This window comes from Lipophrys pholis (genome assembly GCF_963383615.2).
Source record: "Lipophrys pholis genome assembly, chromosome: 12".
NCBI classification, from domain to species: Eukaryota; Metazoa; Chordata; class Actinopteri; order Blenniiformes; family Blenniidae; genus Lipophrys; species Lipophrys pholis.
The window spans coordinates 8,469,421-8,486,208 of NC_137641.1; the positions used below are offsets into that span (position 1 = coordinate 8,469,421).

Here is a 16,788-nt window from a genome sequence, read left to right on the forward strand (position 1 = left end):
GTGTGTGTGTTTGTCTGTCTGTGTGTGCGTGTGTGTGTGTGTGTGTGTGTGTGTGTGTGTGTGTGTGTGTGTGTGTGTGTGTGTGTGTGTGTGTGTGTGTGTGAGTGTGCGTGTGTATGTTTCTTTCCATCTGCATGGTTGGTTTCTTAATATTTTTAAAAAAGGTTATTCCGCTTTTGACTTTCTTTATTTCATTGCAGATTTATTTTTTTCCCTCCGACTTCCCATCTTGTCCTTCATGTTTTTTCAGGACTGTTTCTCATTTGTTCCTAATCTTTAATTTCTTTTTCAGGAAATATTTCTTCTCTGATGGTTCTTTAACTTCTTTTCTCTTTTACTTTTTCCGCACTGCATCATATGGAGTCAATTAGACAGTCAGCATGCTCAAAACGGTGTGTGTGTGTGTGTGTGTGTGTGTGTGTGTGTGTGTGTGTGTGTGTGTGTGTGTGTGTGTGTGTGTGTGTGTGTGTGTGTGTGTGTGTGTGTGTGTGTGTGTGTGTGTGTGTGTGCACATCTGGTTCACATTAGTGCAATTGCAGGTTGGTAGAATAAAGGGCTCGGCTCGGAGGTGGTGGGTGGGATTTCCTTCCGCTTTCTCACACACACACACACACACACACACACACACACACACACACACACAAGCGCGCGCACACACACGGACAGTTTTTTCCCCTCCATGTGTTTTGAATCAGGAACATAATTAACCTTCAGAGGATTCCGAGACCGCGGCTCAGATCTCCGCTATAAAAATACATCTAAAAAACAGAAATCTTCCCCCCCCCCTCCCCGCCCCCACCCACCAGCTCCACCATCACTCTCATCGAAAAAAAATGTTTGATCGGCCTGCGGTTCGTTTGATTCACGTTCCCACATCTGCCTCTGGACAGAGCGCAGCAGCGTGAGGGTTCAAAAACCTCTGCAGGTGGAAATGTGTGTGTGTGTGTGTGTGTGTGTGTGTGTGTGTGTGTGTGTGTGTGTGTGTGTGTGTGTGTGTGTGTGTGTGGTGGTGGTGATGCAAGGGGGGGCAGCAAGTGGTTGACCTTTGGGGAACATAAGAAATGACCTCTGTAAGTACTTTTCTTCTCTTATTTGTGGCCTTTCTTCTTTTTTGGTTTCCCGCCTTCCGGTTCCTGCAGCGTTAAAGCGTCTGAGTGAAGGAGAATAAAGACGAGATGAAAGTAAAACAAGACTGTTGGAAATGAGAGAGGCAGTGGACAGCGAGGAGGAGAAGAGAGGAGGAGGAGGAGGAGGAGGAGGAGGAGGAGGAGGAAACAAAGGAAAAAAACAGGGAAGGCACAGGTGCAGCCAACTCTGTGTGTGTGTGTGTGTGTGTGTGTGTGTGTGTGTGTGTGTGTGTGTGTGTGTGTGTGTGTGTGTGTGTGTGTGTGTGTGTGTCAAGAGGTTTCGTGACTGCTCCTTTGAGTGTTCACATTCCAGCACATCTGCTTTGGATGAAGCGTGCTAAACTCTCACTCCCTGTGTGTGTGTGTGTGTGTGTGTGTGTGTGTGTGTGTGTGTGTGTGTGTGTGTGTGTGTGTGTGTGTGTGTGTGTGTGTGTGTGTGTGTGTGTGTGTGTGTGTGTGTGTTGTGTGTGTGTGACGGCACTAAGTCTTCTTTATTGAGCTGAGTGTTTGCGTCTCCAGTCCAGGGGAGTTAACAGACGAATGTTTGCACTCGGACTTTGTCGTCACTCCTCGTGTCTCGTGTGCGTTTCATCTCCATGTGAATCCATTTCATGACTCCTACCTTTAACCTCATTGGTTGACGCTCCTGCCACAGTGATTCCCGGCTCATGCGCCCTACTAATGTCCGTCTCACCCCGGACGTTGCTTTGCTCACTGAGTGGACTCGCTTTCTTTCAAAACAATCAGTCTGGCCACTGAGCTGCTGAAACCACAGCGAGGTTTGAGATCGGGGGTCTTGAGCGGGGCGGAGCCGGACGCAGGTCCAGCGCAGGAAACCTCCCGGGGAATCTGTTGATGTCTCCTGGAGCTTGGGGTGACTCTGCTGATGAGGAGGGTGAAGCTCCGGAGGTTTCATCTTCGCTCTAGCAGTGGAGGGACCACCTGAAAGCAGATCATGAACCTCTTCTGTGTGGTGGAACAACATGTGACCTGCGGCAGAAATCAGAAGTACATTCTGACATAGGAGCTACAACTTTAGGTTTTCAAGACGTTACGGTGCTAAAGTTCAGTCCTGATGTTTCTTCTAGGACGGAAAGTCAACGTGGACGTTCCTTCAGCCTCCTGCCGCCATATTTCCAGTGGAATTGATTTTCAGCTGCTTGGTGTTTCTGGTCATAAAGCACTGGTACCAGTATCAGGCAGAAGCTGTACAGAGTACTCGCACTTGTACTCGTACTCGGATTAAGGTCTCCAATACAACCTGGAGACGTGATGTCATCCGTCTGCAACGTCGCCCCCAGGTGACGGGAGACAAGTTACCTATACGATGAGGAATGGGTCTATACGATGAAGAGTGGGCCTATACGATGAAGAGAGGGCCTATACGATGAAGAGGGGGCCTATACGATAAAGCGGGGGCCTATACGATGAAGAATGGGGCCTATTCGAGGAAGAGGAGGCCTATACGATGAAGAGTGGGCCTATACGATGAGGAATGGGCCTATACGATGAAGAGGGGGCCTATACGATGAGGAATGGGTCTATACGATGAATAGGGGGCCTATACGATGAAGAGTGGGCCTATACGATGAAGAGTGGGCCTATGCGATGAGGAATGGGCCTATACAATGAAGAGTGGGGCATATACGATGAGGAATGGGTCTATACGATGAAGAGGGGGGAAATACAATGAAGAGTGGGCCTATACGATGAAGAGGGGGCCTATACGATGAAGAATGGGGCCTATACGAGGAAGAGGAGGCCTATACAATGAAGAGGGGGCCTATACGATGAAGAATGGGGCCTTTTCGAGGAAGAGGAGGCCTATACGATGAAGAGTGGGCCTATACGATGAGGAATGGGCCTATACGATGAAGAGGGGGCCTATACGAGGAAGAGTGGGCCTATACGATGAGGAATGGGCCTATACGATGAAGAGGGGGCCTATACGATGAGGAATGGGTCTATACGATGAAGAGGGGGCCTATACGATGAAGAGTGGGCCTATACGATGAAGAGTGGGCCTATGCGATGAGGAATGGGCCTATACAATGAAGAGTGGGGCATATACGATGAGGAATGGGCCTATACAATGAAGAGTGGGGCATATACGATGAGGAATGGGTCTATACGATGAAGAGGGGGGAAATACGATGAAGAGTGGGCCTCTACGATGAAGAGGGGGCCTATACAATGAAGAGTGGGCCTATACGATGAAGAGGGGGCCTATACGATGAAGAATGGGGCCTATACGAGGAAGAGGAGGCCTATACATTGAAGAGGGGGCCTATACGATGAAGAGGGGGCCTATAAGATGAAGAGTGGGGCCTATACAACGAAGAGTGGGGCCTATACGATGAAGACACAGCTAAAAGCTGCCTCAGTGTGTGTGTCCTACTGTTTTCTCTGGTTATGCATGTGTCTTGTTGCACCATCAGTTAGTTGCCCCACAATCAAAATGTTGCTCTTCACTCATTTCTGTACTTTTTTAAAAACGGTTGTTAACTTCATGTCGGGTCGGAGAGCTGATGGTTAAAGAACCTTCTCAACCTGGCGCCACGCTTCCACCCATCGACGCTTCGGCCTAAAGATGAAGGACTTGATTCCTTGTTTTGGTTGAGACATTCCAAGCTTCTCGTTGACTTCTAGGAGCTTCCTGTCCCGACAAAGACTTCCTGTGCTCTGCGTTTCATATCTCTGGTCCTTCACTTCATGATCGACGTCCAGTTTTCCTTGAGAGTCCAGATTTCCTTTGCTCTGCAATATGGGATTATTCTTCTCTTCAGTAATTCCCAAAGCCCGATTCAGCACCAATCTTAAGGGAGGGCTTTAGTGAAATATCGGTTCAATTCAAGATATTTGGATTGTTTCTTATCGATTAGATAGAACTCATGGATTCAGGCTGGATCTGGAGTGCGTACGTTGAAAACCACGAAGAAAAAAGTTTGATTTATTTTCTCTTTGTTATTGAGTATTGGTGTTCCTAACGCTGCATCCCAAATAACAATGGTAGGCATTTCAAATAATGTACTTCTATTGTCTAATTGGTGGCTTGTTGGGCTGGACAAACATTTATTTAATTGATTAATTGAATTTGTGGGTAAAAAAAGATTTTTCTTTTGCCAATTCTAGATTATTTCCCCCACAGTTTTTTTTGTCATTTCTCACCTTCCGTTCGACCATTGCTGGTAGATTTCTGTAGTTGCTGTTGCACTTTTACTTGATTAAAGCTGGAATTTGTTGAATGATGGAGCCTCATTCACTTTTTGTTTTGGGATTGTTTATATGCATTTTAACTCTGAGGACAATCACAGCAGTAAAGTTGCACTTTTGACAATATATCCGATGTCTCCAGTCATTTTTAAGTGAATTGAGGACAAAAAATCGAATCGAAACGGAAATTTTTCTTGAAAAGAAATCGTCGATTTTTCATTTTTTCTTCGGGCCGAATCGCCCCGCCGTGATGGAACGTTAATCTGACATCTACACCGAGTCTCAGAGAGATGAGTTTTAGCACCACGGAGCTGTTTTCAGCATGATCTTCACAAACAACGTAGCGGAACACAACATGCAGTTTCTGTTAAGATTAAAGAATCCCAAAGTATTGAGAAAGATGGGGGGAGAGAGGAAGACTCCACCTCCGTCCTCTTGGTTCTGCTGCTCTTGCTGTCGGAGCAGGGGATGAAGTGGGAGGTTGAACAGATGCTGCCCACATTTGGACCCAATAACTGAGACCCAGCATCAAACACTGAGCAAAGACAAAAAGCCTGCCCCCCCCCGCTTCCTCTCCTCGCCCTCTTTTCATTTTTCTCCCTTTTGTTTCCGTTTACTGTCTTTTTCATCTGCGTCCAGCCTTTATCGTTTCATTCCGTTGTGTTTGTTGTTGTTTCCACTCACACTCTGGTGCGATCACCAACCCAAAACCCTTCAGTGTTTCCATCGCTGTCGACGAAGCCACTCCGCTCGGTAACTCAAACATCGTGACGAAAACGTGTTCCTTTTCATATCCGTGTCCGTCCGCGATCGTGATCCAGCTGTTCTCCCTCTAATCTTTAGTGGTGACACATTTAAAGAACCGAAATGGCCTTTCTTTTGAAGTACAGTGACGGAACCCGACTGTTTGTTCTTCTCTCGTAAACACTTCAGTTTTTCCTTTGTTCCATTCTAATAATTCATTGACATAAAAAAAAATTATAAAAAAAAAAATACAAAACAGATACTTGAGTTGAGCTGTGGAATCTTAATGTGATGTACGTATTGTGACGTATAGCAGATATAGTACAAAAAGAAAGCAAGAGAAAATCCCGCCGATCCACGTTGAAGTTTCGGTAAATAAAGCAGGGAGGAGGTGAGCGTGATACGAAGGGGAATTCGATAAACGATCAGGACGAAGCCTCGACTGTCCGTCAGCGTCGTTTCTGTGAAAGTGGGCACGTGTATGACGCAATACGTGATTCACATGAGGATGGAAGCATTGAAGCAAAGTACCTTCTTCAATTATGCTTCTAATTTTATACCGACGTACAACTTCAGAAGGTAAAGACTACCAGCTGAAAGGTGTGTGTGTGTGTGTGTGTGTGTGTGTGTGTGTGTGTGTGTGTGTGTGTGTGTGTGTGTGTGTGTGTGTGTGTGTGTGTGTGTGTGTGTGTGTGTGTGTTTGTGTGTGTGTGTGTGTGTCGGCAGCGCCATGAGGAATCAGTTTTCACTGGAATGCGTCTGTATTTTGCCGAGCTGCTGCCCGGGGCTTGGCAGAACAAAGCTTTGATGAAATCTGTGATGTTTCATGTTCTGTGAAGATTCACCGGATCAGTCATGCGTTACACAACCTCCTCCACTTGAGCTCCATCGGGGGCTTCTACCGCGCTCCACATCGTCATTTCACCCTCTGATTTCGGTCGGAGGGAGCGCGGCAGGTCCGGTGCGTCGGGACTTGTTGCCGTCCATGAACAGATTCTCTTTCAGTGGTGTCAGATCTGGTGTGTGTCACGTGGAGGTGTGACCCCGTTGGACAGGTATCCATTAGGGTGTTGATTTATCATCCCTCCCTTGTTTCATTGGCTCGGGGTGGAAAAGTATAGAACTGACTAATAGAACTTAAGGTAAAGTCAACTCGAACTGGACCAGGTGTCATCAATACAAATTTTATTTCTTTTCTGCATCAAAACAAACAATTAAAGTTGTTGTTCCTTATAGATTATTATGTGGTGTTTTTACCGGTGCGACCCACGTGAGCTCAAGTTGTATTACTCCCTATTATAATATATTGACAGAGAATCTGTGAAAATGGCTTCATCAACTGTCCGTGTCTCGTGTTTCTACCAGAAACCTTGGATTCGGCTGGTTTGGGTTTCGTGCTTCTCTTGTGTGCGACCGCGTGGTTTTCCCTTAAGCTTCAGTCGTTGTTCATAAATTAACTTTGATGTTGATAAAAGACAACGGGCTCCACTGGTTTTTTTTTCACTTTACCAGAACAGAACGTATGTTATGGAAGTTATCTCCTGGCTTTTTCGTAGTAAGAAGATGAAACCACTTCAGTTTTTCACTTCTACTATCACATCAAAATACAGTACAACCCTTTACAGTTGGAAAAATATAAAAAAAAATTTGATTATTTGTTGAATAAAAACATCAGATATCAGATGTCCCTCCAAAACATGATTTTTGTGAACAGGAAGCTGAGCTTAAGCGAGCAAACTGAGCTGTACTGTTGGGATTAGAATCCTAGTCTGCGGACTCACTGTGAAATTAATCCAACTTTCAACAAGAAATCCAATGCAGTGTGTGTGTGCATGCGTTGGTCTTAAGAGGAGGGTGAGGTTGATGGATGAACCATCAACTTCAACTGGAGTAGTTTTCTTCTTTTGTGGAGGAATTGGGCCCGTGGTCTGAACCTGAAGTCAACGTCACCTTGACAACAAAACACTGACGCAACTAAAGCAATTCTGTTAAAGACAAACCGTGTTTGTCCTTGTTAACGTGACGAGCTTAACGTTCTTTACCTTTAACACCGAGTGACTGAACCATGCTTTCATGTTGACATCAGCCGGAGAACCATTATGGAAGTGTGTGTGTGTGTGTGTGTGTGTGTGTGTGTGTGTGTGTGTGTGTGTGTGTGTGTGTGTGTGTGTGTGTGTGTGTGTGTGTGTGTGTGTGTGTGTGTGTGTGTGTGTGTGTGTGTGTGTGTGTACTTGAGGAAATGGGGTGGTTGTTGTGTCTCCCTGCATTGTGGAGGCTGGAACACACTCCTGCACCTGTTCATGTCCGTCTGTAACTCACACCCTCGCCGCCGCCGCCGCACTTCCACACACATCTCAGCCTTTCAGCGCCGCGGTCAGTGGGAAAATATGTCTGCGCCACAGGAGACATAAATCTAAATACTTTCAACAGAAACAACCCCAGCCCGTGTGTGTGTGTGTGTGTGTGTGTGTGTGTGTGTGTGTGTGTGTGTGTGTGTGTGCGTGTGCGTGTGCGTGTGCGTGTGCGTGTGCGCGTGCGCGTGTGCGTGTGCGTGTGTGTGTGCGTGCGCGTGCGCGTGCGTGTGCGTGTGTGTGTGTGTGTGTGTGCGTGTGTGTGTGTGTGAAGAGGTGGAAGAAGAGGAAGTGGAAGAAGTGGAGGAGGTGGAAGAGGAGGAGGTGGAGGAGGCTGATTTCACTTCAGGCTGAACGTCGTCCTCAGATCACGTGTGTCAGCATGAGCTTGAGGTTGGACAGGAAGAAGTTGTGAAGCCAGTTGCATTGTGGGAAGCGGCAGAGTTTGGCAGTTGGAATGGTGTGTGTGTGTGTGTGTGTGTGTGTGTGTGTGTGTGTGTGTGTGTGTGTGTGTGTGTGTGTGTGTGTGTGTGTGTGTGTGTGTGTGTGTGTGTGTGTGTGTGGGTGGATGCTTCCTGACCTCCGTGTTTGATTCCCACATTTTCACACGTGTTCCCCGCCATGTTGTTGTTTGTGCAGCTCGCCGTTCCCTGGAAGCACCGAGCTTCTCCGCAGCGTTCACAAAGTGGTCTGACGTGTGCGAGATAGAAACTAGTTTGGACGTTTTTATTCTTCCAGTTTAGTTTTTTTTTTTTATATTCACCGAACTATTTTGAAAGCTGCTCTGCTCACATTAAACCCCTTTGATTGCGGCGACATTGTCACGTTAGAATGTCTCTGTTGGTCTTGCTATGCCGACCAGGTGCTAATGCTAACGCTGCTATGCGCACACGTCACTAAGTTCTTCATGTCGGTCACTTCCTGTCCGGACGACCTACTGACGCTGAATACAAAACGTATTCCTTCATATCAGTGACATCAACCCTGATGTCATTTTTAAAAATCCAGATTTTAACGTCTGTCTTCTCCTTCTGGCCTCCATTGTCTCCTTCTGTACCCACTCATCTCGTCTTTTATCGTCTGTCTCTCTTCCATCATCTCCTTCTGTCCTCTATCATCTCCTTCTGTCCTCTATCATCTCCTCCTTTACCGTCTCCTTCTATCCTCCATTATCTCGTCCTCTGTCATCTCCTCATCCATCGTCTCCTCATCCATCGTCTCCTTCTCTATTGTCTCCTTCTCTATTGTCTCCTTCTGTCCTCCATCATCTCCTCCTCTATCGTCTACTTCTGTCTTCCATCACCTCCTCCTCCATCCTCTCCTCCTCTATCGTCTGCTCCTCTATCGTCTCCTCCTGTACTCCATCATCTCCTCCTCTATCGTCTCCTGTCCTCCGTCATCTCCTCCTCTATCGTCTCCTGTCCTCCATCATCTCCTCCTCTATCGTCTGCTCCTCTATCGTCTCCTTCTGTCCTCTGTCGTCGCCAGCTGGTAAAAGTTCTCCTGCTGAGCAGAACCAGGATGAACTGGTTGTAGAAGACATTCATCCGGTGGTTGTTGATTTGTTTGCTGATGCTGTTGTGATGAAGGAAGAGTTGAGCGACAGCCGTGTCTGTGGATTCTTGAGCTGCAGGCGGCGTAACTTCTGCTTTGATCTGCTGCTTATTAAAGTTTGAGAGGAGGCTGGGCTCTTTGATCCCCTGGATATTAAAACAGTCTGAAGGACCCGGGAACCTCCTGCTCACTGGAGGAGTTTCACTTTACCTCTGGAATGAAAGTGAGGAGATGTGAAAACACCAAGCAGAGAACAGTGTTTGTTCTGGAGACTTCAGCCCATGTTGTGTCTCTGAACGGCCAAAGCATTCGGTTAATCCAACACTCCCCTAGTGTCTCCCGTTGTTCCTAGAGGAGTCTCCATGGAGCTGCTCGGTGGGACGACCTCAGCATGGAGGCGGTGTCCCAACACAAATGGTCCTAATCATCGATGATTCCATATTTTATTGGATGCGAGGCTCTTTTACCTCGATGAATTTTACAAATGCGTTTGTCCCTGAGAGTACCTGGGACTGTTGAAGCAGAAGCTTTGAATCAAGCATGAAGGCATAAGTAATGAGTTCCATGAGTGTTTGGTTTGAAACTGTTTGAGGCTGTTTTCTGTTTTTGATAATTTCTCTCGGGGAGTGTGGGAAGTAAGATGATGTTCTCTTATTCTTATTTTATAATGCCCCCAAGTCTTTTATTTCCTTGCCTTTCTTTTGTTCCTCCTCTGTTTTATCATCGGTTTTCTTTTTTTGAAACCACATCTGGGTTCCATCCTCATGCAAATAGTGCGGCTTTAACAAAGCGGCCCGTGTGTTCTGGTCGGGGTGGAGGTAGATTAGGTGTAGCTGCGGAGCTTTTTCTTTTAATGTGAATCGGTGGGGGACATGAAGCCCGAGACGAGCACTTTCAACAGCTGCTCCAGTGTTTGCGTCATGCGGCGTCATGGCTGAGTATTCGCACGCTATGCTGGGCACACTGGCAGGCATGCTGCTGCGGGGGGACGCCCCACCCACAACCAGCCCCCCCAGCACCAGAGCACCACCCCACCACCCTAAAGCACCAGCACCCCCAGTCAGAACCTGCAAACAGAAACGTGTTGGCATTTGCCTTTTTAAATACATTTTTTACATAATTAAGGTACCTACACGTTTGTTTGTTTGTTTTTTTTAATAACAGGTTTTTCTTTGTTTTGTTTTAAATGTTTTTTAATGTCGGAAATGACCAAGTCTTTTACAAACAATTTTTTCAATTGGAATTCAAAAAAACAAAACTTTTTTTATGACTACTAATTTTAACTACTAACATTCAATTTCTTTATTGTTTAAAGAAAAAAAAAACATGTAAATGAACATGTTCTTTGTAAAACAGCAAAACACGTTTGTTTGTTTGTTTGTTTGTTTGTTTGTAGGAAAAATAAGCTTAATAAGTGTAATTGCATTATCAATTATAAAATTTATTTCAAATGTATTTCTCTGTTTTCGAACTTGTTAAAATAGTTTTTAAATGCACTTTATTCTTTAAATGTTTGATTCAGAAAGCATGTAACTACAGCGGCCCTTTTTTAGTTTTATAGAAACAAACAAATAAGATGCACACCTGTATATATAATTTAATGTTTGTCATTACTGTTTTGCTTATTTTTCTAAACTGATTTGATGATGATTATTATTATTATTATTATTATTATTATTATTATTATTGTTAGTTTCAGAAAAGAGATGAAACCTTGTCATGTTTTATGTTAGGTTAATGTCAAATCTGTCAACTTAGAGTTCAGGAGTGACTGACTCCGCAGGAACATAGAAGATTGAAATGTAATGTGTAATCTCAAAACATTTAGAAGACAATAGAAATCTTATTTAGCATATTTCTTGTCCACCCATCCTGCTTTAATGAGAAATTCATTTTCTGAATAACGTTGCATCTCAGGGGGGGAAGTTTGCCGTTTGCTTTAAGCTGCTTGTCGTTCTGCGACGCCACCATGTTGAGGAGTAGCAGAGACGTGATGAGATGACGTGAACGAGCCTCCCGCTGCGTCGCAGAGGAAAAACCAGCGAGTGGAAGCTGTGATTGTGACGTTGTGCGTGTCTGTGTTGTGTTGCAGGTGTACGCGCCGTCTGCCAGCACAGCCGACTACAACCGGGACTCGCCGGGCTACCCCTCCTCCAAACCCCCCAGCGCCGGCTTCCCCAGCTCCTTCTTCATGCCAGGTACACACACACACACACACACACACACACACACACACACACACACGTCCAGACAAGCGAATGGCTGACAAACTGTAAACATACGGTGACAACAGGGTTGTTCGGGGGCGATGTGGTCCCGGTAAGTTTTCCTCAGACGCTGAAGAGATTCGGACTCTTCATCTTTAGGCCCCGCCCACACGAGCTAAAACAATCTTTTATCTCCTCAAAAAAAAAGTTCCGTCCACACGTCACTCTGAACACGAATCAACACGGAGGTTTCAGGGCATGTATTACATATGCCAGGCCTTTAGGGGCGCTGTGACTCACCAAACACACCAAAAATGCAGAAGAAGACATGGAGCACATAGAAATTTACTAGTAGACTCCTATTATAGACTTCTAGTTATATAGGTCTATGGCCCCGCTCCTCATCCAGCTCGCGTCAGTAGCTTCTACAGCGCCACCTGGAGCATGCAGTCGGCCATTGTTGTGGTTATTAGGTGACATCGCGGACCTCCGTGAGGGGGAGGGGGGCGGTGATTACGTCATCTTTTTTTCCCACAGAGGATCGTCTTTGCCGTCCACACCTCACAGCCGAGCCGGCGTTTTAGAATTTCCCCACTCTGGGACCCGGGTTAAAAAGATCTTGTGTGGACGATCAGCCAAATTCGCTCTCGTGTGGACGGCCCCTTAAAGTGTGAGGGCTGGAATTGGTATCAAGTCTCTTCAAAGTATGAATGAATGGTCTGCGAACAAATCAAGGCCATTTCGAGACGTTAGCATGGTCGAGCATTGTTAAAGATTGTTGTGATTCTCAGATTCTAAATGTAGAATGTGTGTGTTTTCTGGCCACTGTGGTGCTCGAAACACACACATTCTACATCCCAGCCGTGCTGCTCTTCAGTCCCAGCCAGTGTTATGAATTCCCATCACGATAAAATAGAAAGCCTTTTGATTCGTACAAAATCTACCGAGGCTTCTGAATTTGAGTTTTGAGCCTGGACATTTCCTGTGGAAAGCCTCTATTAACAGTCAATGTTTCTCCTGTTCTGATGATTCGAACCTCTTGACCTGATCAGGAACTGTCAGAACTGATGAATACTAATCAATACTCCACCTGCCACCTCAATCTAAATACACATCCATTTCCCTCTTAAGAGAGTCTCATCTTCTCCAGGATTATTTAGACTGATGTTCAATCCAGATAGTGTTAATGTGCAGTAATAAGAGATCGCTGAAGAACTTCCTGTGTGGAAGCATTAACCTCTCTGAGAGATCGCCCACTACTCATGTTTCTTAAACTAAACACCATTATTTCCTAAGAAATCTGGCTTCTTTTTTTTTTTTTTTTGTGGTTTATACAAAAACGTCCCAACGTCATTTTAACTGTGAGCAGATCTGCCCACTAATTAGTGTTCACAGTCAATGTCCATTTCTCTTGGTGCCAACCCGTGTTCACACTGGAAGAGAAAAGAATCCCCTCTAGTTCTGCTGACACACATCTGACGGCTGGAGAGTGTTTCCAGCCCGTGTATTGATTCCCTTGAGGACCCGTTTAAATACCTCTCCTTCATGTAAATACAGAGCATGCACAACCAAAGAAGGCAACGACGCGGCCCCGCAAGTCATATTGTTCCCTGGTAGATCCGCATTAACCGGGTTATTCCTGAATCCGTAACCCAAAGAAGGAGAAGCAGGTGTCCCACTTCCATGGCTGTTTACTGAAAACCAGGTTACGGCACAAAGTGGGTCAGATGACTAAACGGCATCGAGACAAGCCGAGACAGAAGCCGACTTCTCGTCACGTGTTTAGATGATCGGTCCAATCAGGCGGAGCCGGCCGGGTTTTGGTTCAGCAGGATGGAGAAAATGACGACGTCTCTTCGTTGTGGATTTCGGGAGACTTGCGAGCTCCTCTGTTTAAACACGCAGCAGAAGGTGATGACAACTAAAGTGGCGGTGTTGGTTCAGCAAGTGAGTCGAGCTTCAGCAGATGTTCTGATCCAGTCTGCAGACAAACAGAACCGGCGCTGCGCGTTCCGCAAAACCACAGCAACAGAAACTCTGAAGCAGAAAGGATCACTAAAATCAGTGATGCTTGTCATCCCTATACTTTTCGGTTGTAATCGTACCAATTTGGCAGTGAGATGACAGAATAATGTTAGCATGGCACGGCGTGAGGCGCAGTGCCTCGAAATATTGACAAACCTTCAGAAACGTTTTAACAGTGAAGGATTTACCACTATTAATAGTTCTTCTACAGCTGCAGTTCATATAAAGACTCCGCTCATGACCCACTTGCATCATGTGCCAACTCCAAAGATGCAGAAGGACCATTATGACCGTTGGTCATCTGTGTGTTTCCATAGCGACAAGGTCAGCATCGTGTGTGTATGTGAGGAAAACTATATAAAAAAAAAAAGAGGACAGCCACCCAGTGGCTTCAATCTATTACTTCAAATAATCTTCAGACTGAAGGTTGCAATTCATCAAATCGGATTAGTTCTTTATCCACACTGCAGGTTTTACTATATGAGGGGAAATTGCTCCATTTCCCATAATGCTCAGCGTTCAAACAGGATCACAAGTCCTGACAGCAAAATAAGGTTTGGTTTTACTCGATCAGAAATTACATCAGTTTGATACGTAGTTGAAGTGAGACTATCTGGGCAGCTTTAGGAAGTGGCTATACTTTAAACTAGAATGTGTTTGATACGCGATGATGTTATCAAACATTGTTACACATGACGTCTGTAGTCATGTACACATCAGGTCTGTAGTCATGTACACATCAGGTCTGTAGTCATGTACACATCAGGTGTGTAGTCATGTACATATCAGGTCTATAGTCATGTAGACATCAGGTGTGTAGTCATGTACACATCAGGTGTGTAGTCATGTAGACATCAGGTCTATAGTCATGTAGACATCAGGTGTGTAGTCATGTACACATCAGGTGTGTAGTCATGTAGACATCAGGTCTATAGTTATGTACACATCAGGTCTGTAGTCACGTACACATCAGGTCTATAGTTATGTACACATCAGGTGTGTAGTCATGTACAAATCAGGTGTGTAGTCATGTACACATCAGGTCTGTAGTCACGTACACATCAGGTCTGTAGTCACGTACACATCAGGTCTATAGTCATCTACACATCAGGTGTGTAGTCATGTACACATCAGGTCTGTATTCATGTACACATCAGGTCTGTAGTCACGTACACATCAGGTCTATAGTTATGTACACATCAGGTGTGTAGTCATGTACAAATCAGGTGTGTAGTCATGTACAAATAAGGTGTGCAGTCATGTACACATCAGGTCTGTAGTCATGTACACATCAGGTGTGTTGTCATGTACCCATCAGGTCTGTAGTCATGTACACTTCAGGTCTGTAGTCATGTCCGTCCAACTGAACCAAGAGTTTCTAATATTGTGACTTCGTGGCTGTTATCTTCGTTAACTGTGGGTGTAGAGAGGTTGCAGAGGTTCACTCCTCCGTCTCACCCTGTCACTGTGTCCCCGGTTGAGACATGAACGTCCAGTTGGTTCATGGCCGCCATAACCACAGAGCTTAACAGCCTCACGCTCCATGTAAAGGTTCAGGCTGCTCAGATGGTAAAATGTGCTCGGTACGTTAAAGAGTGTCCACGAGGGATCATTGAAAACACCAACAGCCTCAACATAGCCTCGGTTTGCACAACACCTCCAATAGCAGCATTTTGTCCCCTCATCCTTTATGAACCCAGAGATCTGATCGGAAGATCTGTTAGTGCAACGCTCGTCAGGCTGCCTGCCTGCAAAAGACTCGGTGTAACAGACGTGTATGAGCTCTCTGATCGGTGACGTTGAACAAATGATCCTTAATGCCATTAGATCCCAAGTTTTCACAGACTGAAATTTCAGTGGTACTTTTTAAGATCGTTCTGTTTAATAAATCTTGTTCGCTAAGCAGCAGTGGTATTTCATTTAGGAATGTTGTTGTTGAGCAAATATACTGAATCGTACATGTGTTACGTCATATCATCCAGGTGCTTGCTTTGCCCCGTACATAAAACCTGGGTCCCGGACAAAATGCACGTAGCTTAAAAAACAAACGAGGCAAAAGTTGTGAGTTTTGCGTGACGTGTTGTTCTCCTCGTCAGATGGCCACCACAGCGGCGATCCCTGGAGCAGCAGCAGTAGCAGTATGAGCCAGCAGGGTTACCACGGCAGCATGCTGGGGGGCGGGAACTCGTCCCACGGCCCCACGCAGAGCTCCTCCTACTGCGGGATCCACCCGCACGACAGACTGGTGAGACGCCTTCAACCCCTCATCAGCTCCATTCTGCCAACTTTCTTCATGCCAACGTGACCATCGAAGTCGTCGGCTCCATTGAACTATTACCATTTCGTATGAAGTGCAAGCTTTTCAGCAACAATCTAGCGAATCTGGCAATTGTTTCATTCATACATGATTGGAATCCTTTTACATGAGTGGTTAATCTCGGAGCTGTTTTGTGTTGATTACATGGCAGGAACTTCAACCCTGTTTGATGAAACAAAGACGACAGTGAGTCAGGCACTTGCTGGCAGAAGGTGATTTTTCAGGGCGATGACACAGAAAAACACTGGGAAAAAAGGAAACCACAAGCAATCGAGGCTGTGGTGGGGAAAATTGGAATTATGGTTTCAAACAGCTACAGTTCAATCTACCTCTAGTGACGAGAATGACTACATTAAACAGTACTGTCCGTCGTCACGATGCTTTCAGTGTGCTGTCTTTTTCCAGTTCTCTGCAGTTGGCGGTATTGTGTTTCATTGTGTTGCTGACTGGTTTGAACATCTGGATCTGTCAGATTTGTAAACTCCAGCCCTTCGTATGAAGTTGTAAATGAGTAGCTGTCGCTGAGCGGTTGTTCTTGCAGAGAAGTCGAAGCTGTGTGGAACGATCCGCCGAGGAAACGTCACCCTACTTCTCAATTTTTCCCGTTTTCTGTTTTCCCTTCCATGTTTGTGCAGAGCTACCCCTCCCACTCGTCTGCTGACATCAGCTCCAGCCTTCCTCCCATGTCCAGCTTCCACAGAGGGGGAGGGGGCGGAGGGGGCGGGGGCAATCACTACAGCACTGCCTCCTGCACCGCGCCCACCAACGGCACAGACAGCATCATGGGTAAGGAACCGCCGTGTGTCAAAACAGAGAAACCCGCAAAGAAGCAGCAAAGTCCTGCAGGAAGCTAACGCTAACAGGTTAGCGTTCGTCTGGATCCTCGGCACCAAAAACGACATTCTAAATTATTGTGCGATTATCGAACAAAGTGCAATCATTGGAAGAGAAAGGCTAATGCTAGCAGCAAACTGAGCGAAATGGCTTGACTTTTAACATTACCGCTGCTAGCGTCCATGGCTAGCACTCGGTTGATGAAGCCATGAAACAAAACGATCCACGTAGAATGTGACAATGCAACGTTCTGGAAGTCTGCCTCATTGCACCGAAACACAAGTCAGCGTTGCTTCACACACGCTGGATTAAAGATCATATAACTCAGACCGAATCTGATTGGTTGAGAAAAATACTGAGTATTGTATTGGTTTCCGGCACTTTCTGCAGTATTTCACCTTCAGAGGTGCTTCTTC

At 45.8% G+C, this 16,788-nt stretch overlaps 1 protein-coding gene across 2 annotated transcripts in view; it reads left to right on the plus strand.

The window, feature by feature from the left end:
• Nucleotides 1-16,788, plus strand: part of tcf4 (transcription factor 4) — a 262,646-nt gene that overhangs the window by 199,902 nt on the left and 45,956 nt on the right. For both annotated transcript variants that reach the window (XM_080476604.1, XM_080476603.1), the window contains 3 exons: nucleotides 11,082-11,187; nucleotides 15,318-15,466; nucleotides 16,174-16,324. In XM_080476604.1, coding sequence (XP_080332730.1) covers nucleotides 11,082-11,187; nucleotides 15,318-15,466; nucleotides 16,174-16,324 — 406 coding nt within the window. The remainder of the gene's footprint in view (nucleotides 1-11,081; nucleotides 11,188-15,317; nucleotides 15,467-16,173; nucleotides 16,325-16,788) is intronic.